The 25182-nt window shown below is 37.0% G+C and overlaps 1 protein-coding gene across 2 annotated transcripts in view; it reads left to right on the top strand.

Annotated features, from left to right (window-relative positions):
• The window catches only part of WDR72 (WD repeat domain 72), a 103478-nt gene extending 80063 nt beyond the window's left edge, over nt 1-23415 (top strand). For both annotated transcript variants that reach the window (XM_018069921.3, XM_018069920.3), the window contains exons 19-20: nt 17333-17431; nt 23256-23415. In XM_018069921.3, coding sequence (XP_017925410.2) covers nt 17333-17431; nt 23256-23311 — 155 coding nt within the window. In that variant the 3' untranslated portion in view covers nt 23312-23415. The remainder of the gene's footprint in view (nt 1-17332; nt 17432-23255) is intronic.
• Nucleotides 23416-25182: the final 1767 nt, after the last annotated feature.

Here is a 25182-nt window from a genome sequence, read left to right as displayed (position 1 = left end):
TTCTTTGACTCTGAAAAGCTATGGATTAAATAAAGAAGACTTTAAAGATAGGCAAGAAAAGTTAACAATATAAGTGTAATTTTAAAGGCTGGTTAGCTTAAAGAGGAGATTAATACGAAATAATACTGTAGAACTATACATACTGTTTGACAAAATTAAATCACCTAATCATTCTTCTTTATCCTTTCTCGCAATTCAAGAACATGCAGCCATGCAGTTAAACTGAAAGGTTGAAGCTTTAGAAAGCTTTTTTCTTCATGATGCCTAGTACCTCAGATTCCCCTTCAATAAAATGGGGGAGTATTTTTTTCTCCATTTTCACCAAGTATTTGGAAGGTTTTGAGTTCTTAAACACCAGTTGTTGTGTAAGTTAAAATTAGCTTATGTGGAGCAACACAGAATTGAATAGACCCCAGTAATTTCTCTTTAGTGTTTTTAATGTAGCCTCTAGACTTCAGTGGCTAAAAGACATCCTCTGTAAAAGTAATAATGGTGACTTTAAAAAGACATAGAAAAGCTACTTTAGGTTTTGTGGTTCCTGTAGCTAATTGTATTCACAGTGAAGTATTTGGAGATGAAGAGAACCCAGTCAATTATCTTTCCTTACAAATCAGATCTCAAGAATAATATTTAGAAATTTGACCTAACATTGCTAATTCATGCAGAACATAAACATGTAGATATATTCCTGCAAATTTGTACAAGCAGTGGTAACATACCTGAGGCATGAGATGTGGCAGTTTGTGGAACTCAGGCCCAGCACCCAGAGTGAAGTCAAAACTCTGGGTTTCTGAGGTCTGGAATGGAGTAGGATTCTATTTGTCCAGCAGGACATTTGCACAATGAAATCTAAGTTAGGTGAGAGAATGAATTCTAGTGCACTACCCTCTCTTCTTCATGAACCATGTGTAACTCATTTCTGAGTGCAAGTGTTCGTGAAGCGATCAGAAGAAAATAGTTGTTGGCCTTGCATACTCTCGGCTTGTCTTTTACTCACTGAGAAAGAAGTATATTAGCTCGAATTAAAATAAAATAATTTTAAACTTATCTTAAAAATAATTTTTGTTGACTTGTATTAAATGAGGTGCCAAACAAATGCACTATCAAAGTATATCTTTTCAGACTACATCCACTGAATGGGAACCATGTAAGCGTGAAAAGACCTTAAAGGAAACGTTAGTCAGGTATTATATTTTCTGGCTAAAGGCCACCTAGGAGAAGCAGTAAAATAATCGTTGTACTGAGGATTACAAAGTGTGTCATATTGCACCTCACTGTAAATATCACTTTAATTTTTTATGGCACAGATTATTTGTAAGTTTATTTTATATACTGCATAAGACTTAAATGTCACTGGCTCTAAAACCTTTATCCGGGAAGCTCATTAGTTGAGCTGTCTGCGTCTGTATATCTGCCATCAGCATCTGGTGAGAGGGCTGCTGCTGACCCTGCCAGACTTGGGTCATGAGGTCAGCAGGTCTCATTTATTATTCAAAATTGCTTTCTGACCTTTTATCAGCTAGGTCAAAGAATGCTGCATTTTCCTTGGTTGAATTTTATAATGAAATCAGTATCATGCACAGATGATAAAATTACCAACTCAGGTGAATCTCGTCCCTCTCTCTCCAAAAATGTACTCACTTGGAGGTTGATGAAGTTGCAAGAGTTGCCTGTGCAAACTCATGTGTGATTCAAGATCCTGAATGTACCTTGTCATCCTTGTGAAATAACACATGTGGCTTCACATCTGGTTCTTGGTACAATTGTGCATCTACTTTCCCCTGGTGTGGTACAGAGGCAGCTAAAGGCAGAGCTCCATAGTAACAGATGACCTCTCATTTTTACCACTCCCATACTTTTCTATAGTTACTTGTTTACTGTTTATATATTCAATGTATTTTCACTGGTAACTCCATCTTCCCCCTTCAGCTGCACCCATGTATCGGTTGAATATAGGAGAACTTAGAAGAATGGTAAAGCAAGAAAAGTCAATAAATATGAAGACTTCTTCTTGCGTATTATAACAGATTCTGGAAAGAAAAAACACTGAGTCTAAAATATTTAAAAAGTATTTTTTGATTAGAGATGTGATTTAGACATAGGGAATCACTGACCAGCATGATTTTAGTCCAAATGGAATCCAGAATACCCAGTAAAGTGATCTGAAATTGTCATTCTGTGATGAGTAAAATAGGAAGCATAAATGGCAGTACAACAAAATTCCCCGTATTTTGGGGAATTTTAGAACGCTAAACTTGGAAGAGAAAATTAGCCATCAGATCTTAACAAGTCATACTCCAGTATGGAAAATTGGAAACCATAAATGGCAGATTGATTCCTAAAGGGAGCTGTGCAGTTCAGCATTATTCCTCTGGAATGATTTCATCCTTTTTAAAAGAAGGAGCCAAAGGTCACATTGGTCTTGCCCTTGAAGCAGACAATATGAGATGTCAGCTTGTGCTTTCTGACACTGCATATGATGAATAACCTTGACGTAGTAATAAACAAATAACCTGTATTAACGTTTAGAAGCACAGTGAAGTATTAATGCAATATATACTTCAACAGTATATTGCAAATATACAACTTTTCATAGAAATGGATTTCCTCCAGTAATACTGCTGAAAATTTATGGTTTCTTAAATGTTGCTGTAAAATACATATTCTTTAAGTAACGGAATGTATACATATCTGAAATATGGCCAATCACATGCACATAAATGAGGATAATTACTAGGAACAAGTAGCAATAAATTGAAATTATGTAAAAAAACTCTGAACATAGCTATTCATATAGATACTCAAATTGCTATGAATACTGTATTTCTACTGTTTCAAATTGTCTTTGTAAGTGCAGCTCTGTCATAAATTAGTATTCAGTAAGATTGTCAGTTCTTCTATTCTTGTATTTCCAGTAGCAGACAGATAAACATATACTGGTAAGATGTCAAGGTGTGCATAATATTGGTTGGAATAAGGTGTTTTCTTCTAACTATGGTAAGCTGGAAGTCTGCTTTTTGTGGAGAGAGTTGTAATATGGTGCAGTAGTCCTTCCAGCAAATTCCTTAGTCTTGTACTCTTTGTAGTTGGCTTTATGGCACATTAAAGGTTTTTGTGGTTGGGTTGTTTTTAACTGGAAGTGAAACAAAACCATTTGATATTAATGAAATGCAGGATAGTATTTAGCAGAGTTTGAAGAACAGAGTCTCTCTTGTCTGTAAGTATCATCTGTATTTTTTGCAGGTCTTCTGTAATTTTATACCTAATACTTACCTACACACCGTGGTCCCAAAGAAGTAATCTATTTTTAGTATAGATGAGCTGTGTTGAGATTTCTCAGCATTCCCTCTGAACCTTTTAGGGACATCCCCATGTGCTTTTATATGTGAGTTAAATTCAGCTCCGACACCAACCTTTATTATCATGCAAACTCTGTTATAATCATGGCACAATAGATATTTACCTTATATGATGGTTTGAGAAACACTTTCTGCCTTAACACGTGTGAAACACCCTAGCACGTATCCAATGTACTTTAGGAATTGAAAAAGGAATTTGTTGTTTCTGCTTATGAATATTATGAATGTTACATGTCCAGGACACTTTGCAGGAGGTGTGTATGCAGAAGAGACCAATGTTACATTTTGTAGTATCATAAAAACTTTTCAAAGGTTCTAAAATTTAAATTCACAAATCTGGAGGATGTCTTGCCATTGATAGAGATGAATAAAACCAAGACTGCTAGTTAGAAGTGAAAAGCAACTGAACAATCACACTTGCAGAAATATAATGAGAAGAAAAACATATAGAAAACAGTACTTAATAGATTAATGAAGTAAAAAGTTTTATCTCCCTCTTTTAACAAACATTTAATTGCTCAAAGGTTGACATGTCTTTACACACACTCATTGTTTTTCCTATGGTTAAGTAAGGTTAAGTGCTAGAACTATATGAACCAAGGACAATTCCTCTATTGTCTTTACATTGAGTGTTAAGTGAAACTCCTTGAGAAGTCAGAAGTAAAGAAAATAAATATATATGCAGAAGAATGTGCAGTCCCAAAGAAAGCAATAAATAAATCTGTTCTTTCAGGGTAACACTGTTAGAATAAAAAATAAGTCAAGAAAGAAAGTGAGCCCTGACTATTCATTTGCACTCTGTAGCTGTCTTTATGAGCTAAAACAAATCAAGTGGTTGGTTCTTCTAAACCACATTTTCACTTTCTGTTAGCTCTGAGTCACTAATTCCCTGGGAATGGAGCCTGAAGTGGCAGCTGTGTATGCAACTATAAAAGTGTCAGATAGATAGAGATAATGTGTTTTATAATAATACAGTGTATTAATACTGCTGTGATCCCTGGTTTTTAATCCTGAATTTAACACTTCACATTGATAGAGTTATTAAATTCTGTTCTTTAGCTTTTCAGTATTTTCTTGGGAAAAAAGAGTGTCTCTAAGTGAATTAACATCCCAGGTACTAATGCCTTGTACAACAGTAGACCTGTTTGCACACTCTTCAGGTCCAATAGGCCTCATGCACTGTAGGTATTCTTTCACCTAATGCCATGAGATTCTTGAAATTCTGTAGCAATGTAAAAATGTGAAGTGGAGCTCCCTTGCCAGAGGTAGGGTGTTCCCCTCTGGAAAAAACTTAGGGCTATGGGAGTAGTTTATGGCTAGAAGCTCACCTGCATTTGTCATTTGTCTGTGATAAAGGATGTGCAAAGACTGGGGTGCCTATGAGCTTCAGTGGGGTTTGCACATTTAATTAACAATTGGAAGCAAATATACTGTAGTGCTACAGCTGTGTGGTCTCAAATCACTGGAATAAGAAGGCTGAGGCTCTGTTTTGGAGCTTAGAGTTTACTTGGGTTATTTTGGAAAAGATTAAGCAGATTCCAGAGTACCAGTTATAAGTGAACTTGTCTTCTGCTCTTTTGAGCAAAGTTGTGGAAAGTCATATTACTTCTACAGCATCTGTTCTAATCTTTTTCATTATCCATTAGAACTTCTATGCTGCTTCATTTTGGCCACCTCAGCCAAACTCAGATTGTGGTAAATCAAGAGCAGCTCTGTTGCTTTTTATAAAAGTGCACATAGTCAACACAGAGGTGAGCTCAGCCCCGAGAAGGGAGTGAGCATTCTGTGATTTATTTTACAAGACTGCTGTGTTTTCTGTTAATTGTGCTACAGCCACTGCACAGTTCTTTTGAAACCGCAGTCAAGGTCCTGCTGCACATTTGTACCTTTTTTTGTGCAGAAGCCCTTTTGGCATTTCCACTTCAGTCATCTTACAAGCTGGAGTGCAACCTTCAGTGATCTCCTGAACTGTCAGTTTTGTTTCCTGAAACACTTAATTTGTTTTTATCCTTCCATATGTAGAAGGATATATATGACTGTCCCCAGATTCACCTCTGATTGTACAGACAAGTTGGTAGCTGAAAGCATATAGGAACAGAAACAAATCAACCAGTAAAAGAGAAGAATACCAACAATAAAATTGGAAGTACTTGCAGAAGACAGGTGGGACACTTCATACAGAATTTCTTGTTGAATAATGAATAATTTCCAAATAATCAGTGTATATCTACCTTTTCTATGTGTAGACTGGAATATAGATGTACACAAATAATCAACACTTTAGTACAGGTAGGTTTCAGAACACCTAAATAAAGGTATTCCAGATACTTTTGACTATGTGTATTGCAAAAAGCAATATAAATATTTGTTTTCAGAACTAACAAGAAATGAATGATCAGAAATTAATGAAAAATCAAATTCTTATCAGTGACTTGACCACTGTGAATGTAATTCACTTGGCCAGTGAATGTAATGTTGTTTCACCAACCTTTAGAATTTTCTGATAAATCTTATGATACCTTGTGTGTTTCTTTCCCAAAAGTCCCAGATCATATGGCAAAGTGATAGCATACAATTAGCGCTATAAGCAAATTCCTCTTCCTGAGGAATAAAAGCTCAACACCCAAAAGGGCTAACACTTGAAAAAACCACTTGAATAAAGTGAAAAAGAGCCTAAAAATGGGCAGTACCAAAACTGATTGCAGGCTTACATTTGACCAACCTTATTGAAGCAAAGTACAATGAATTTGACATTTTAAAATATCCTGCCACTTCTCCATCTGGATTGTTTCTGCCTCTTGCTCGCACGTAACACTTGAATGCATCAAAGAGTCCATGGAAGAGCTCACACTCGTGTTCCTCCTTGGCTCTTTATCCCCCCGTGATCCCTAAATTCAGTAAGAACATGGGCTTGTACAATGTCTCACCTGTCAACAGCAGATTATCTGCACTTTTTGGAATCATGCTTTTTGCTCCCTCACACTCGTAGGTTCTCACGGTCTCTGGAGCACCGAGGCAGTTGTCAGTCACCTCCTTAGATGTCCATCTTCTTGGAAGTGCCTGTAGTGTCTGTCTTGCCTGTTTATTACCTGTCTCAAAGTGGAGGGTCCAGGCTCTTTCGTCCCCTTACAGATACGTCTTGCTGATGGCTGGAAGAATAAGGTTGAGTGTAGGGGTGGAGGGAAGGTGCAGTATTTGACAGGGGTCATCTTTTACCCTTTAAGTACTTCACAGCTTCTTGCTTATCTTCTCATTGGAGGGAGTGTCACGTTTGTTTTCTGGAGGTATATCCAGTGGTGCTTAAAGAGAAGAGTTGTTTTCCCAAAACTGTGTCTGTTTTGTAACTGTATTAGATGGTCCACATTCATTACCAATATAATTACGTATCATTCATCAGTCCAACAATCCACCTTTCTGATACTTATACACAGCAACAAATATTGCTTATTAAGTCACAGAATAGCAGTCCAAATTCTCTCCTCAGTTGCATCAAGAGAATAGCTGCCTTGAAATTAATCTAAACTCATGCTTCTGTAACACAGCCCAGACCCACTGTCCACATCTACAAAACTGATTTCCAACCACAAAAAAAAAAAAAAAAAAAAAAAAAAAATGGGGGGGGCAGCAGCAGCCCCTAGTAACTGGTGTTTGGGAAAAATTACAAAATTATATTGTGAGATGCTACTTTGTTGCCCTGAATGCCAGTTTGCTACAAATCTTAACCATGTAACTGGAAATCATTAATTAAATCCTGTGCAGCCAGGATTCATGCATAATGTAACAAGACTACTGCAAACAGTTCACTCCTGATCATTTAAATTTCCTTTTTGCTCTTACCGACATGAGGAGCCTGTATTTGAAGTAGTCCCTGATGAGATTTTGCCTTTACATCCTTGGAGAATGTCCTTGTGCATATTTATAAGACAAAGTAGAAGGATTAGGTATATGGAGTTTTTTTTGCTTTTAGGGTATTAAGTGTAATAATGTAAAAAATACACACCTTGGCGCAATATAGTCACCTCAAAAATCTTTTGACTACATGGAAAACAAATGGTGTAATGCCTTAAGCCTTTAAGTAATAATACTATGATTGGGTCATATTGGTAAGGTGGCCACTTGTAAATTGAATATGCAATACCCTCTGAAAAATAGATTTACATATATTCTATTAATTTTTGTGAAGAAGATTTTAGTCAGCAATCCAGTCTATATTATTTCTGTAGCATTGTCATGTTTGTGGTAAGATTAGATAGGTTATTCCACCAGCTGCTAATGTTCAAAAAGGCAATTTGTTTCAAGGACAGGCACAGAAGGAGAAGGAAGTGGACTTCACAAATTAAAAACTGCACAGCAGTTTCACTGCAAACCATCTACTGGTCATACAGCACTATCCAATTAATCCATTACTCTTAGAAGAGGAATCCCTGTATATCCAGGTACAATCCTTGCCAAATATCTGGACACAATCATAGGCTTTTAGGATTACAAGTAACATAATAAAGGATAATGATCAAAAATTAAGCACACTAATACAGAATGCTTGGGTTAACTGGACTTGCCATGTGCACTGTAAGGCAGCAGTCTGTTAGGTTTAAAGTGAGATTAAGGAGTTGTGTAACCTGCAATTATGCTGTTTTTCATTAAAAAAAATAAGATGATTTGGCTCAGTAGGCCTTTCCTTATATTTACCTCTGTTTAATTGGATTTGGAACTGCTTAAACATCTTTGAGTTGGAGCTTATAAGAAGATGATCCCAGCTGTTTTTCAAAGCTTAAGACAGCAGGCAGACAACATGATCATGTCAAGACTCATACTAAAGCCTTAATCCTACTTTTTCATCAACTAGCACTACAGCTGAGTCTTTAACCTCCTAAGTACTAAATGTGCTTTGGATCTCTCACAATACATTTGCTGGCTGTTTTTCCCTAATAATATTAATTTTTGCTTCCTTTCTGAAAAGTACTTTAAAGAATAGTCTCTGTCTATCTGAATTTGGAGAGCTATGGTGTCAGCCTGTATTTTCAGTCCTTTTAAAAATACAATTTATAAACTTGCACATATTGAAGTCTGTTGTTCTCTATGGAGGGAAACCAATGCATTGACATATAGCTCACATTGTTATAATGAATAATCAGCTATATTGATATCTATTTTTCATTGTACATTAATTACTAGATTGAATATAATTTTATTTTCTACAAGAAAGAAATGACAATGACTATAGGTTTATTCAGGTCATTTTCCTAGGAATGGTTACCATGACCAAAAGAAAATTATCCGTATTCCTATCCTCAAAACTTGCTAACCAGTACATTATTTTCTTTAATAATCCTTGAGTTTCATAGAGATTAAATGTTCTAATGCAGTTATTCCTACATCTGTTAATAGTACTCATGCAATGCAGTAATCTGCGCTCCTCAGCCTCTCCTTTTCTCTTTTCTTTTCTTTTCTTTTCTTTTCTTTTCTTTTCTTTTCTTTTCTTTTCTTTTCTTTTCTTTTCTTTTCTTTTCTTTTCTCTTTTCTCTCCTTTTCTCTTTTCTTTTCTTTTCTTTTCTTTTCTTTTCTTTTCTTTTCTTTTCTTTTCTTTTCTTTTCTTTTCTTTTCTTTTCTTTTCTTTTCTTTTCTTCTCTTTTCTTCTCTTTTCTCTTTTCTCTTTTCTCTTTTCTCTTTTCTCTTTCTTTCTCTTTTTTCTTTTCTCTTTCTTTCTCTTTTTTCTCTCCTTTTTTCTCCTCCTCTGTCGGGTGGTGCTCCGATTTGTCCTAGTGACACAGGGCTGCCAGCAGGAAAACAAGCGTAGTTAATGCTCAGCTGCTCAAACCAGTCAAGCAAGCTAGCAAGTCCCAGCTGTGCTACTTGATGTTTTTTGATTGCACCTAGTCCTCAATCTGTGAACTGTTTTCTGGACTTAGATTCATCAAGCTCTGCCGCTTTAAAAACTCATGCAGGCAGGCATCCTAGGATATGCCATTATAAGCTGCTGCCAGGGGATCTTCTAGGAGATAAATGGAATCTGTGTGAAGTAAATTAGTGTGAACCAGTCAATCTGTGTGTCAGCCTTGAGCCACATCCATGGGTAACTAGCTTGCTGACTGAAAAGTCCACTGTCTTTTGCCAATCAGAGGTCTCAGCCACCAGGAAGCAGTCCTATACGACATTAGTTTCTTGGAATAATGCCTGTTTGACCAGCTAGTGAAACTCTCCAGTATACAGTATTGTACTGCTTGAGTTTACTTATTGCTTACAATTGAACTGAAAATCTTTTAAAGTCAGATAACATTTTAACAGTAGGGAGCATCACAGAAATATCTTGGAAATAAGTACTTCCACTTTCCTACAGCAACCATTCAGCAGAGTCATGCTGTGCTGCAGTTGGCTTTACCTCCCTATCAGTAATACATCTTCAAGGCCATAATGCAAAAGAATAACAATAATCTGGCCAGAAGAGGTTAATGCAGAGGTTCTGTATATATTTTTTTCCCCGTGGATTAAGCTATTTGGACAGCTTTGGTCGAGAGATGGGGAGAGTGTGCAACTATAACACATTATGCACAGGGATGTGTCAGTGCCATAACTGTCCTGCACTCTTTTGTTTCATTTTGGTTTGAAAAGCAAACTGTGACAATCTACAGCAAGAATTTATCTGTAGAAAGGGACTGAACCAGAATTCTCTGAAAATTTCCTGATTAATGATTTTACACTTGAATATCAAGTCAATCTACTATCATGAAAATAATAATGTCATTACTGTCAATAATGTGATTATAAAAACAGGAAGTGTTCCTTTCTTTGTTTGTTGGTTTTGTAGGTGTTATTGATACACTGATAGGCAATCCCATCTGCAGTGTGTGCTCTGCCACACCACTGGTTCAATGGACAGAAGCAGGGGGGAGTTTTGCTATATTTTTTTTTAGAAAATGGTTCTTCTCCCAGAGGGTGGCTGGGCACTGAACAGGCTCCCCAGGGCAGTGGTCACAGCACCAAAGCTGACAGAGCTCAAGAAACATTTGGACAACACTCTCAGGCACACGGTGTGACTCTTGGGGATGGTCCTGTGCAGAGCCAGGAGTTGGACTCGATGATCCTTGTGAGTCCCTTTCAACTCAGCATATCCTGTGATTCTGTGATATTTTTAGAAAATTGGACAGATGACGAGATGTTATATACTTTAATTAAAAAAAGATACTAATTATCTAGTAACTAATAGATTTGAAAATTGGCCTTCTTTACTTTTACTAATTCTGTTACCTTTTTTTTTCCTATTATGTCCCAGTTACTGGTTGAAAAAAAAATGAGGGAGAGATAAATAATGTTGATCAAGTAATTCAGTCTTACCTCATGTTTGATTAAAAGACACAATACCCTACATTTAGGGAACTGGAAAAGAGAAAATTAGGCTTTCTAGCCAGGGAGGAAATAATGTATAACAATAGAAGAATTAAGACAGTTTAGGGTTACATTTTCCTTTTTTAAATCCTCCTAAGTTCTACAGTAGCTTATGCTTCAGAGCTGTGCAGTAAATGCTGTGTGGGATTTTATGGGAAAGTATTTTATTTCTTGCAGCAGAACCCACTGAGACAAATTTAACTAGTTAGGTGTTTTATAATATATACTACACAGAATACATGGACAGAATCTGGTATAAATCACAACTACGATCAAGACAACTGCTTTAAAATTGAGTGAATGTTTCATTGCACTAATGAAACAAAAATGGGATGTCCTTTGAGAGCATAATTTGTTATGTGCCATTATATTTTAGTTGAGAGAAGCAGGGGAGTCCCTCTGGGTGAATAAAACTTCAAGGTATGTTGGGAAAAGAATCACTGAAAATTTCAGTTTTTCTGTCTGGAGGAATGCTGCCCTCATAGAGAGAGGAAAATGGACTTTCAGGGTTGGTGGTTTGTTGGTTGGTGTTTTTTTTGATATATTAAAACCTTTCACATGTACAGGAAGCAAACTGTTCTTTAGTAGAAATTCACCCAGTGAGTGGAAGGAGCTCTGTTTGCATGTGACTCCAGAAGGCAAGAGCCAGCTTGGGCTCCCCCAGGCACATGGGTTGGTAGTTCTGCAAACTGAGCTCTGCAGTGTGATATTAGGTCCTGCTTCTGTATTCACTGTAGTGCATTTAAAATACAGTATCTTCCAGTTTGAGTGGTTCCATACTGGCTTATTTCAAGGACAGTTCCAACTTCTATATGCTGCAGCATTTACTTCAGAATAATACTGTGTTTCTCCAAGTTAATTTCTTAATCTTTCTTTTTGAAATTAAAATGTAATGAAAACTGGGCCTGTGTGATATTTAATCATCAGAAGATAACAATCAGCCATTCTCAATTAAATGACAACTACATACATCAGTGCAGGTTTTTTTTTAAACTACAGTAAAAATTATGAAATGACCAGCAGCTGATGTCTTCTGTCAGTGAGATGAATTACTGGTTTATATGGCCTGAGAAATGGTCTGGAAAAAAATAGGGTTCAATTCAATAAGGATGAAAAGAAGGATCTAGACTGAGGTAGGATTAATCTTCTGCAAAGAGGCAGGATGGGGAAGAAAGAGCAAGGTAACAGTTTCTCAGGAAAAAATCTGAATTGCAAGCTGAGCAGGAGTCCACAGCACTTGTGGTGTGGCAACAAAGACAAGCACTGTACCAGGCTCTGGTACCAAGCTCATTCCAGGGAGTGTTGCCTGTAAAACCTGGAAGGGATTCCTTGCACTGTGCTCAGCAGTGGTGCCATCAAGGGCACATCCCCAGCCAGCCTGGTGCCTTCCTGCTGGATCAGAGTGTCACCCATCGCAGTGGCAGGATGGGTGCTCTGACTGGTGTCACCTCAGTGTCTGCTTTTTCTGTGGTTTTGGGGAAGTGCTGCTAATATTCCTCTTGCCACCCCAGAATGCATTCTGCATTTCTTATATTAGTGAGATAATATCACCAAAATATGTGGGTAAAGCTAAGTAAGATAGTGACCCTCAGCATGGAAAAGAGATGAAACAAAGGACTTCAGTCACAAGGGTCATGGGGAGAGTGTGCAGGGCTTGTATCTGTGCCTTTTCTCAAACAAGAATAAATGGCACATTAAGCCAAGAGGGACTGGGCAGACAAACAAAAGGGGATGCCTTCCTGGGTGGTAAAACTGTGGAGCTTGCCAGGTTAAAGTGAGTTAGGGTGTAGGATGTTAAGGCTGCAAAAATTCCACATGTTTAAGGGAAAACTGGAGAAGTTTGTGGAACAGAAATCTACTCTGAGTTATTACAGGAGGGGGAAAATATTGTTTGGAATAACCTGAGTTTCAAATTGGACTTTAGGAGAAATTTCTGGTGAAGTATAATCTTATGGTTGTTGGACTCTTACGCTGATGTTTTTTAGTCTCAGTAAATACAACTGTTCTTATGCTTTTCATTGTATTTTTATGATATCTATGAAATGTGCTTTTAAAATAGTACTCAGGGCATTTATTGTTCCATCAAGCTTCTTAGGTATAATATGGTGAGTGCCTATAGAGACCATACAGCTCAACATTGACATTGCAGCACAATTGTTTTATCCACTTACAGAAATAGAAAATACTAGCATTTTGTTTCCCTTTACAGCTTTGTTTTCATGCATCTTTTATGTAGGTTCAGGTTCCTTTGTGTTCCATATTGGACCTTATATACATTTATCACCTGTAACTTATCTTGCCTAATATTTTTGAATGAAAAATATTTTTACCTTATCTACTTTAGTTTTGAATGACAAATATGTTCTTGTTTTCTATGCAGACTGTCTTTAAGTCACTAATCCACCTTATCAATAAGACAGGCCTCTTGTCAGAAAATGCTAACTTGTTTATTCACTTGTGTTATGCAAACTTCTTTCTCCAGTGTGTCTGCCCTCTGAAAATTAGTAGGCAGGGCAGGTTATTTAGACTTTAGTGTGTTATATTTCCAGAGTGGAACGAGGCTTGTCAGAGTTTCAACCCGAAGTGTAGCAATAAACGACGGTGATGAGGTGTTGCTGTATTTAGTGATTAGTCTGTATTCACAAAGAACAGGTCATTCAACAGTTTGTTCACACAAAGACTGTTCTTTAAAGGCTGATCACCATTCAGTCTGTGGTATATTTCTAGAAATAATTTGTTTTTATTTTATGAAACTGTTTGAAATATCTTGAAACTAGATGCATAAATATTTCATTAAACACTCTGTTCTTATGACATTCATTTACGACTCTATATCCCATACCTATTTTAATGACTTTTTCGGTTTCAGTAATGTAAGTGAATGGGTATCGAGTTCAGTAAACAAGTCCTAAGACCTTAATAAGATGCATCAGAAAAAAATACCACAATTTTCTAGATTGATCCTGTACAATGAAGATTTATGTCATCTTTATATGCTAAGTTCAAGGTCATTTGCCTCAATGAAATATGTCCTTTTACCTTACTTCCATGCTAACAAAAGTAATCTCTACTGACTAATAACTGAAATGACATTGTGCTGAATAGAAAAATATGTTATTGCAGTTATAATATCAGAAATGGTTGTTTCTTGACTTTTCCTCTGACTTGTAGATTTGGGGCTCATTTATACTCCATTTATGTCACTTTGGCTACAGGGATTAGCCTCCAAAGGGAAGAAAAAGTAATTTTAAGGTCCATTTAAACCCAAAGTAGGACAGAGTATCTTCTGAATAAAGATCACACTGTTTATGTTTAAATAACTTAAATTCCATCAGCATCCTTAGTATAAGCAATTCAGAACAATATTTCTCCTATTGGTATTTATACATGAAATCCTATTCCCCTAAGGGAATAGGCAGTAAAGTAGGTGTTAGTGTTGAGATTCTTTTTTTGTATTTTGTCTTGATTACATAATGCCATTTATTACTTTCACTCTTTATTTAGGCCAGACTGTACTTTCCTTATTTTTAACTTTTCAATTCCCTTTGTTCTTTTATGATATTTTTAAGCAACCTTCCTTTTCAAATTGAGCATATAACGTGATGTTTAAAAAAAAAAAAGATCTGAAGGTCTCTGCCTTGGTCCCTTTCTTGCTCACTGCACACACTCATTATGTAACTTCATAAACTAGGGTCTTGTGAAGTTTATTTGCCTGAGTTTTGCCTAGAGAGGTATGTGCATTTCTAAGTGGCAGGGCTAAGATAGATCCCTTGCTTGCACCAGTGATCTGATCCTAGTCTGTCCTGGCCTGGCTCCTGGTTTTATGAAACATGTACTTCCCTCCCTTCATTGCACCTGCTGAACTGCCTTCTCTGACAGCTTTTACACAAGTTCTCTTGACAGTTTTTACACAAGTTGTCTAGAGTCTTCCTCTCTGTCCCCATGAAAACCCTTTCCATTTGTGCTTTCCACTCCCTTCAACTGTTCCTAATGATCCTTTGACTCCAACTGTTACTGTGTTTCATGCTTTTTGGCATTTTCCAGCTATATCAGCTCTGCCTGTGATCTGTCATCCTTTTGTTCTCATTTTTTTCTTTCTTGGCTTTTAATGACTTCATCCTCTCCCAGATTGCCCCAAATCTCTCCAATCTCTACTCAGATATATCAACTGGAAATCCTCCTGCTTTGTCCAAGGATCTTGCTGGACTGTCTTGGGTTCTGTCCTGCCTTGGTTTCTTTCTTGTTCACTTCCCACCTTCCTCCTGATGTCCCTCATCTGTGTATGGACCTGCTTCTAGCTGTGTTTTATTTGTTGTGCTCTGAGTTGCTTCTCAGCTGAATCTGATACCTTCCCTAAAAACACTGCTCAGAGCTGCTTTGTTCTAATATCCACCAAGTTAAATTGTATGACTTATGCTGACATGGTCTGGGACAGGGGAGAGAGCACTTCAACAGGTTTGTCCTTGTCCCATTCAAGAGCAATTGCAGCACAGATTTCCAATGAGGGGAGTCCCTGCCAGATCCTGCCTGGGACTGATGCTGGTGCTGTGTGTCTCCTCTCCTTGGTTCATTGTGAGTTCTTTATTGGGTGAAAATACAACATTAGTTTTGAAAGGATGATTCTGAATTTTTGGTCACTACTATGTGAGCAAAACAGGCAGCTCTTGTGATTTTCTGCTTTCTCTGCAGAGACATAGCTGTACTTTTTGATTTCTCTCTTTTATCACAGGATGCTCTGTTGGAAATTTTCCTCTTGCTCTACTTCAGAGTAGTTCTGACTTTTAAATTCATGCAGCTGTAATGACTCAGTCTGTCACTCAGCACAGTGGAGCTGACTCCACTGTGGAAAGAAGTGTTTTAGAAAAAACATGTTCTAATAAATGTGACACAAAATTTTTAAAAATATAATATATATACTTGTATATTCCAATTTTTCATTTTTGAAGTGGCAGTCTTGGTCTTCAGTTAATGTATTTGAAAAGTATTTCAGTGTTGTAAAAAACAGAGAAAAGCACAGATATCTTTGAAGACATTTCTTCCTGTACATATCGTAGTGTTTCCATGTGTACACAAGAACATTTGTTGTTTGTTATTGTAATTGTTGTTCAGTGTCAACTCACCTCATGCAGATTATCATGTCAACATTTCCTGCTTTACCTGGGCACAGTTTTATGTGCTGATTATTTGCTATCCATGGCAGACCTTTTAAGCAAAATTTACTGGCTTTTTGTTTTTCCAGGTGAAATGCATGGTGTCACTATAATAAACTTCATTATTTATTATGTTTTAATATTACATTTTCAAGGACCTAATTACACAATTGTATTGAAGCCTTGATTACTTCAAACAGACTCTGTGTAGATGCAGGAGTCAAGAATGATGGAACCTTTTGGTGACCTGGGATCAATAGTTGCAAACCCATGGAAAGCTCAGCACACAGAAGTGGAATATGTGTCTTTTGAGCCCCTCGTGCCTGCATAACGCCCTGAGGCCCTGTTGATTCACTCATAATTTTGGAAAATTTAAATAGGTGTTTAAATTACGTCATCCTTCAGCGAATATTCATTTGGTTAAAAAAAATCATCAAAATTTCTTGTTTTGAAAAGAGGACAAAAGTACACTGGTATTGCACACAGCTGTTGGTGTCCCACATTGATATCCAAGCTTCCACATGGAACTTTGGAACCTTGCTTAGTTTTCTAGTTATTAGAAAAGAAGGAGTGTTTTCCAGTCACTGCTATTGTCCTAGAAAATAAGATCATCTAAGTGTTCTAATGGGATAGAAAAATTGGGATCTAGTCTTTATAATATATTGTTTATTAATTTTACTTCATCTTTAAGCTGTGTTTGTGGCTCCATACAGAGATATGAAGCAGAAGAGTGGGAAATGGACATTGACAAGGGAAATACCTCTCTACTCCTGAGGAAAACTATGTGGGATTTGTTCAAAGGCCAAGTGAATTAAAAAGTCCTATATAGACAAATAATTGTTTCCCTGAAAATATTTTTCTGCTCTGAAAAGAAAATGGCTTTAGCAGTTAAGAGGAACATATGATTAAATTTGGTAATCTCTAAACCACAATTCAGTCTGGGTTTTACTGCACTTTGGAATTATCACTGATTTCCTTACACATTCCAGCTTGTTGCATTCAACATATTTTCATCTTGAAGCAAACACCATTGCTCTCCCTGGTGAATGACTCCAGTAATTACAAAACCACCTAATTGATCTTTTCTGTTGTTTACTGGCTTCTTTGGTGAAACAGACAGGCATTTTTTTATGACTTCTAAATTAGTTTATTATTTTTGGATTCTATAAGAAAAAAAAACAACTGGTTTTCTACTTCAAAGGAATCTCATTTAAGCTGATGCTTCAAACTTCACCCTGCATGAATTCTTGTCTATAGATTTTTCAACTGCCCTATGGTTGCATATAAGTAGGTTGAGTTTCTGGGAGTTTTTTTCAATCTATTATTTGTGTTTACAAATTATGTCTTCAGCATTGAAAGCTCTGCAGAAAATCAGGAAGTGTTGGTTGCTGCATACATTACATTTCTCCCTCCCTGTGTTTTTATTCTTTCTTGCTCCAGTCAGTGTGCTGAAGCATGGCAAGAGCTCCAACTTGGCAAACTTCCAAGATGTGGAGGATACGCCTGACAGATGTGTCTTGGAAGAGTCTGAGAGTCCAGGTGAGAGGCATTTAAAGACAGTCACCAAGTATCAAGTGATAAATCTGACACAGCTTTTGGGTCTGTGAAAAAAGCACATGGTAACGCTGTTTCCTTTTTAGCAGCTGCAATGTCAAATTAATGGTCACCTCCAGGGGTCACAGTGTGGAGCTGTTATCCTTTCCTCTTTCATCAGGAATTCAGGTCTTAGAAAGGATAAAGGCTTTATGACCAAAAAGAAAGCTGACACTACTAGTTCATTATAATTACTTTTGGACTACACTGCTTACTTAATATATGTACAGTGTCTGACCCTTTGAAGGTAGCATGAGATGATGAAAAATTAGAAGTACTGTATATACTGCAGCTGAATGTAGCAGTGGACAGTCAAACACTGTATCTCTGGAGGAAAGCAAATTGGTGGCATTAAATAGCTTGATTCTTTCCTTTAAATCAGCTCACAATCATTATTTCATTTTAATGACTCTTAACATTGATTCAGCTAAATACAGGAACATCCATAAAGTGCATCCTTTTTGGTGACCGAAAGATTTATCTTCATGTAGTTTCATTATCTTTCTCGTTATGGAACATCTACGAAATTTATTAAATGAATCCCAAAAGGAAACAATTAAATATAAATTGTATCGAGTCACAGCTGATTAAAAACATTCTGTGTGACTAAATACTAAGATCTTCTAAGCAAACTGTGAACTTGACCCACATATACCATACCCATAACCTGTACACAGTCCTCATTAGTGAAAGAGTTAAACATCTTTCTTCGCTTGGTATTTTCCTTCCCTGCTTTATCTGGTTTCTCTGTACCCTCCTGCATCTCTGTGTGCTGATCCGTGTATCATATTTTTGATTCATCGTCTCTGCGGCCTGTCAGCTTAGTTAAGAGATTTCCAAATCTTGCAGCCTGTGCTGACAGGGGGCAGCTGCCAACAGTCCCCTGATCCTTCCCCAAGGAACACTGCTGAGATTTAATTTTCAGTCAAAGGGTGCAGTCTGAAATCCATGTCAGGTCCCCTAAGTCGTCTCAGAACCCAGATAGGACCCATGTCTGGGGGATTATATTTCAGCACACTCCACTCTTCCAAGATTCCTTGGGAGTTCAACTGCTGTCATATACCTGATTTGAACTACATTCCCTTTTCATCTCTTCCACAGAAATGAACACCAGTATATGTTACAATAATTGAAACCAATGAATTGTAAATCTCTATTCATTTTAAAGCCACATAGACTTGGACTCAGTGTTGTCCAGCAGAAAGCAGCATGAGATTTGGAAAGAAATAGATAATCTGCTCAGGAAGGAGCCAAGTTTGACTCCAACAGTCTATGGTGTATAGCACCTCCTTCAGAAACTGCCTGTAGTCCCTTCAGCAATAATTATGGGCCAAAATGCAGATTGTCCAAGATTTGATCAGTTCTGAAGTGAGAAAGTGTTAAGGCAAGGTGGCACGAGAGTGTTCAGGGGAGAATTAATGTACCTTAAAGATAACATTAATTTTGATCTCAAATTGGTTCTGTCTGGCCAAGTGTACCCATTTGGATGGGAACTTGTATATCCAATTCTGCATATCTATATGAAGTAATGGAAAGAATAAAAGCCTGTCAGGAGGTGAATATTGACTGGCAAAAATACATGTTGATAAAGCATCTAAACTTAAAAACTGAGTTCCAATCGGTCCATCTGACATCATTAAACTAGTAATAAACAATGAATTACTCTGGCTTTTGTTTCTGTCCATTCCTGCATTTTAAGACATCTTGTCTTATAGGTCTGAAAACCTCAGGAGATTTCACTACTGGTCTCACTGCTTTCCACTGAGAATTTGTGGCTTGGTTGTCATGGAGACATCGTATTTCTCCAAGAATTGCTCATATTGATCCGTGGACAGGCGTAAATGGCCAGGCGAATGTGAGGAGTAAAGGGGGTTGGGCAGTACTATAAAATGACCAGAGGTTATGGGTCGGAAATAAGCTCATAGCAAACACTTAGGTAAAGAGAAAGAAACAGTTTCATTTTGTTTCAGGATTTCGTTTTTGCACTTTATGCCATTGTCTTCTTTCACTATAGACTGAAAGAAACTTGTTAGTCACTTGTCATGTCAGATCTTTGGTGCTTGTCCTGACACAGCTGTCAGCCTTCCAGCTCTGTGCAGTTCAGGGACACACAACAAAGAGCCAGGAACATGAATTATTTATTGCTCCTTGTGCGGATGAAATTCTGTGATAAGAAATTAAGACACTTCTGACAGAAGTGCTTGTTTGAAAGGAAAGATTTGGTAACACAATACATTTACTTAAAGCTTAACATTTACTTTTAGTAGCAAACATTGAAACAATAATATGACATTCAGTTGGCTATGATTTTCTCAGTTGCTTTGACTTTGAATCATGGAACCTGAGAATGCTTGGGAGGTCAGCATTTGGTTTGGTGAAACCTGTGACTTTAGAACCTCTCTTACACATATTCAAAGTCTGGGCAAACTTAAAAACTTAATTTGTAAGTTTCTATTAATAAAACCATATATGTCTTTTTCAGAGTCCCTTGTACTTCACTTACAAGATGTTGTCGCAGGTGCAAAAGGGGTGTTAAGAAATATATTTATTTTATTATCTCTTTTGATGAGGAAAAGGTGAAAATATGATAGTATACCTGCAAGGAATTCCAACTATTCCTGGAAAGGGTTCTTTATTACAACTTCAACCAGAATCAGGAAGGCTGTAGAGCAGCCATCACACTTCTGCCTGTGTGTTGTGGGTTTCAGTGGTGAAAGGTGCAGTCTCTACCCTTGACATTAGACTGAGCTTTATTTTCAATGTGATCTTTATTTTCTAAAGTCAGATAAAGCTTACTCTTTTTCCTTTCACATTTTCTGTGTGTCTGCACATGTTCTCACTGCTCTGGACATGGGCCTCTAGCAATTGTAGAAAAAGCATATGCTCAGATGAATAGCAGGAATCCATTTGACTACCCAAGACACCAATCTAAGATTTGCCTGTGATTTTTTTGTGTTCAGTGTGTGATCTGAACTACTCTCAGATAGGTAATGAAACCCCTCAACCTGCACTTTTCTCTTGGATAATTCACAGTAAATACTTTTCACATGTGATGGACACAGGTAAATATCAGACTGCAGTTTCTTGTCTAAGTGAAATGGATTTTAGTTGCTCCCCTCATGTGCCTACAGGCTGCCATTATCTGTGATAGTGGCTCATGCCTATTGTAGCCCCCACACAGAGGAGATGCTGGGCTTCTCTCCTAGATGCCTAATAGTAGGTTTATCACTGCCATTTTTCCCCACATGCTGAGGACTACTTCTGTTTGACATGCAAAGCCTTGGCTTTTCAAACTTGTCTCTGCTCTGGCCTTGAACATAATAATCAGATAAGAATTACAACAGCTTTTTGTAGAACTTGACTTTTAATCATATCAACCCCCCATAAAGAATTCACTATCTCTTAGAGTGGTTCTTTTATATAAATAAATATTCCCAGCAGTTTACTATTTTATCAGGCAAATTTTCCTCATTTAAGGAAACTGAGAAAGAGGCTGAAAGTGAGGGTACATGGATGTGTCAGAGACTTCTAGGTCTGAGCTATTCACTTGAGTTTTCTTGTACAAACAATGGTGGAAAATTTACACTTCCAGAGGCAGATCATCTTGTCCAAAGGGAGTTGCTTGAGATGGGTTTTAAGGGGATTGAAAATACTCTGAATTTTGTCAGTCAAAATCAAAGAGGATTTTAGCAGGACTAGACACAACTTGAGGTGTCTGAGCTTTCATATGGGGTGCAGTCCCACTAAGGAGGATTCTGCAAGTGCAGTTCTTCTGAAAAAGAGAAATGGATTTGAGTTGAAGTCACATGAAACAATGTAGACACAGATGCCCCTTCCCCTTTCTTTCCCACAACAGAGATTTTTGCAGTAGAGTAGGAAATAGGCTATTAGTTCACCTGGTAATAGGGGGCAAATGACCCTCCCTAATGAAAGATTGAATGGGAAGCTGTAGATGGAAAGTATAGTGTTTTCTATCTTTTGGATAGAAACCAGGTAAATGGTAAAACCCACATATGCTTCTGGCCTTCAGTAGCCAGGCAGTCTCTGCCTGAGTCAGCTGGTCTCTTCTGCAGCTTGTGATCTCTCGCACACCTTCATTCCAAAAACATGGCACATGTTAAATTTTTCCCTCTTCAATTTTTCACTTTTGAGGATGGAATGTAATTCTGGGTGCATAACAGATAATAGGGAAAATCTGAGCAGTTTTTGCAGCCTTGTTTAATTGCTTTTCCTAGATAGACCTTGGCATAGAGATGAGTAAGATCTCTGAGTTTCCCTGAAACCCAATCTGTGAGAGGTAGAACTGCAGCAAATAGAAATGAAAATGTATGAAGAACATCAGATTCTTATTAGCCACAATGTACCTAAAAATACAGCACTAAAAGTGTGACTGTGTTGTTATCAGGCAAGTTATAATTATTGAATAATCACTTACCAGCTCCAAGTTCCATTCACTGAAGAGTGTTATTTAAATCAGCACTGTGTCACCTCTGTGGCTCTTGATCAGAACACAGGCAGAATATAAAAGCAAATATTCTGTAAGTTTTCAAGTACAAAATACCCTAGAAAAGCATGGCTTTCTTTTGCAGTGTTTGCATCCTTATGAAAAGCAGATGGCAGTAAATGAGGATTGGGGTCCTCATTCCCCTTGGGAATGGGGTGCTGGAGGCTGTTGCTGATGATGGTGCCTGGAGCAGGAAGAGGATGCAATGTAGGGGCAGCCCACTGGGCACAGCCACTGGGAGCCCAGTGTACTCAGTGTATCAAATGTTGGTGCCTAGGAATTATTGCAGAAGGAAATTCTGAAATTTCCAATGTAGGCACGTTTGAATTCATAATAATTTCACTGCAGTAGATGTAGTGTCACATCCCATCAGTATTCTGGGTTACTAGAATATGACTCACAGGTTTTGGTTTGGTTTGGGGGTTTTTTTGTTTGCTTTCGGATTAGGTTTTTTTTTATTACTAAATCAAACTGTAAAACTAGAAGACTACATAATAGACAGTAAGAAAATGTGTATCTCTGTTCCTATGACACAGATGGAAAGATATAGATAATATGAAAAATTTACAAGATATCCATTAGACTGGGAAAAAATAGTGTGTGCTGCTTTCTCAGTGTTCATGTACTGATGAAATATGTTTGAGCAGTTTTTAATGCAAGCAACATTTAAAATTCAAGTTGTAAATATTACAATACAGCAAATAAGAAGAAGTCATGAAGGTAAAATCTGAAAATTGAGAGTGCTTTTCTGTGGAATTGTAAAAAGCCCCGACAGGATTAAAATATAATGCCTTATGAACAGAACTTCTTTTTACTTCTGTTTACAGCTATTATAGAATTATTTTTGCTGAAGGAAAATACATCTAATTTGGCAATTATATTTACTGAAAAAACATAAACACCCTATTAATTTAAAAAAGAAATTATCTTTCTGCCAATCCACTGGAGCATTTTCCTTTAAATCAAAAAAGGAAGAAGCAGAAGGCTGTTCAGGAGAAGAGTTTTGAGGAATGCCATACATTTTCCTGAGCTGTTTTGGGTTCCATATTGCTTCCTGTTATAATGTTATTAGTCTTCTGGAGGTAGATTTGTGGTTTTTTTTAACACTAGCATGAGGGTGCTGGAAATTTTTATTCCATTACAAAAATTATAGGGTTTACTACTCTATGAAAAGGTTGTAAAATAAATTACATTTTAGTAAAAAAGTCTTTGCTATTATTTCAAAGTGTAAAGTTGTTAAACCAGATGAATTCATTTCTTTTCCAGATGACACGAAGACACATCCCTGGATATCTAAAGTGTGCTCCTGTAAGGTGTGTTAGAGAAACCTATTTAGCTGAAAGAAGATGTACAAGGACAGCCATGAAACAGGACATATGTGGGTGGCATGGACATGAAATGGCTTCTTGTATTTATTATGGTATACTTTTAACAGCTCATTTTCAGAAGAAATACCTTCCATAAGATCCACTTCTTTTGACTGATTTATTGGCTTCAATTCACAATTCCCTCACTAATAGATTTACATATATTTAGCTATATCTAGATAGTTTTAACATAGAAAATATCAGCTCTTCATTTTTAGATGTTTTTCATTTATTTATGCAATGATCCCAAATCTTACAACTTTGATTGGCCATTAAACAGTTGCATCAATTTTAGTGTTGTTTTACATACATCAGATTTAAAATTGCTTCTGACTTTTATTACCAAAAGCATTTTAGCACTGAGCAAAACCAAATGCATTTCTAATAATTAGAAAATTTGCTTATATTTAAAGGAAAAAAATGCACATTTTGAATGAAACATGGAATATTTAGAAATAACTAAAATACAAAGAATGTTCTGTGCACAGGAGAGGATGGGGAAATAGATAACAAATCTGGTCATGTCTAGGATGTAAATTTTCCTGTTATATAAGTACTACCATCACCATCATCTGTAGAAATGTACTACCAATATGAAGTTGAAGAAGCCCATTGGAGTCCTTTTTTGAAATGATACACTTCATTGAACATCTGTTTGTACTCATTGGGAAAAGCAGCTATACATTTTTTTTCCTTCTTTAAAAAAAAAAAAAATCATTATGTTTGTAGAATATGTGCAGCTGATTAGATTCATTTATCACCTCACATTCTGGGGGATTTAGGCTGTTTGACAAATAATGGCCATTCAGAGAAGGAAGTTCACTTTCTATGTTACCAGTAGTTGGAGAGTTAATGGATTGAAAGGGACTTGAGGATGTGACTTTCTGGATCTGTACCTTGTTGTGGAAATCCTGGTCTGATGTTATCCTTTCTAGTTGTCACTTTAGCTGTAAGTTGCCTTTACTGTGAGGGTGGAGATTTCTTTAGTGTGAAATATTCTCTGGTAATGAATTCCTTCCTTGTGTGGAAAGGTCACAGCTGTGGAAGTGATAAAACCAGGTTTCTGTTGCCACACTATGGCCTGAATTCGATTCAACATGATACAGACACAAAACCTTCTTTCTTCTGCTTTCTCCTATCCCAGGAGTCCATGTCCCTAAGTGCAGAGTATGGCAGTGAGGCCTTCAGAAACACCAGGTGGAAGGGCCTTGTGAGAATCAGTATCTCAGTTTTTATTCAGCTAAAGAATTTATCATTAAAATTGGCTGCAATCCAGAGAAGATAAAGATATTTAACATTATTTTTCTTTAACAGTAAATACCATGTAGAAAAATGGCATCTTTTAACAGAAAAGTCATTGGTTTTCACACATTTGGCATTTTTCAGAAACAACTTTCCTTATTCTTAGAAGGTATTTTCCTCTGTAAAATGTATCTTTTGTTCATATGAGGTTGTACTTGAATTATGGTGACTAAACAGAATGTCGAGTGCTATGGCTTCATTCTTGCACTTCTTGTGATGGATGTGTGGAATAACATAATTGATGTATTTATGCTTGTACAACACAACTGAGAGCAGAACATGTCTTCAGCTGACATTTCTCCTCCTCTTAACTTTCATGGCTAAATCAGAGTTGCAAACATCTAGAAGGTAAAAATAAAATTGCAGATATATCTGCAGGAACTTAGTAGCCCTTCAAGAACTTTGCAGACAGTAGAACAAATGACAAAGGATGGACCTGGCTCTCTCCTTTGCTCCACATCCGTGTAAACAGCCACATCCAGTTTGTGGCAGCAGATCTTCCATTGGCACTGAAAAGCCCCTTC

This window comes from Manacus vitellinus, unplaced genomic scaffold (assembly GCF_001715985.3).
Source record: "Manacus vitellinus isolate BGI_N305 unplaced genomic scaffold, ASM171598v3 scaffold_16_pilon, whole genome shotgun sequence".
NCBI lineage: Eukaryota > Metazoa > Chordata > Aves > Passeriformes > Pipridae > Manacus > Manacus vitellinus.
The sequence above is the reverse complement of the archived record's forward strand: the minus strand, read 5'-3'. Positions and strand labels throughout refer to the sequence as shown.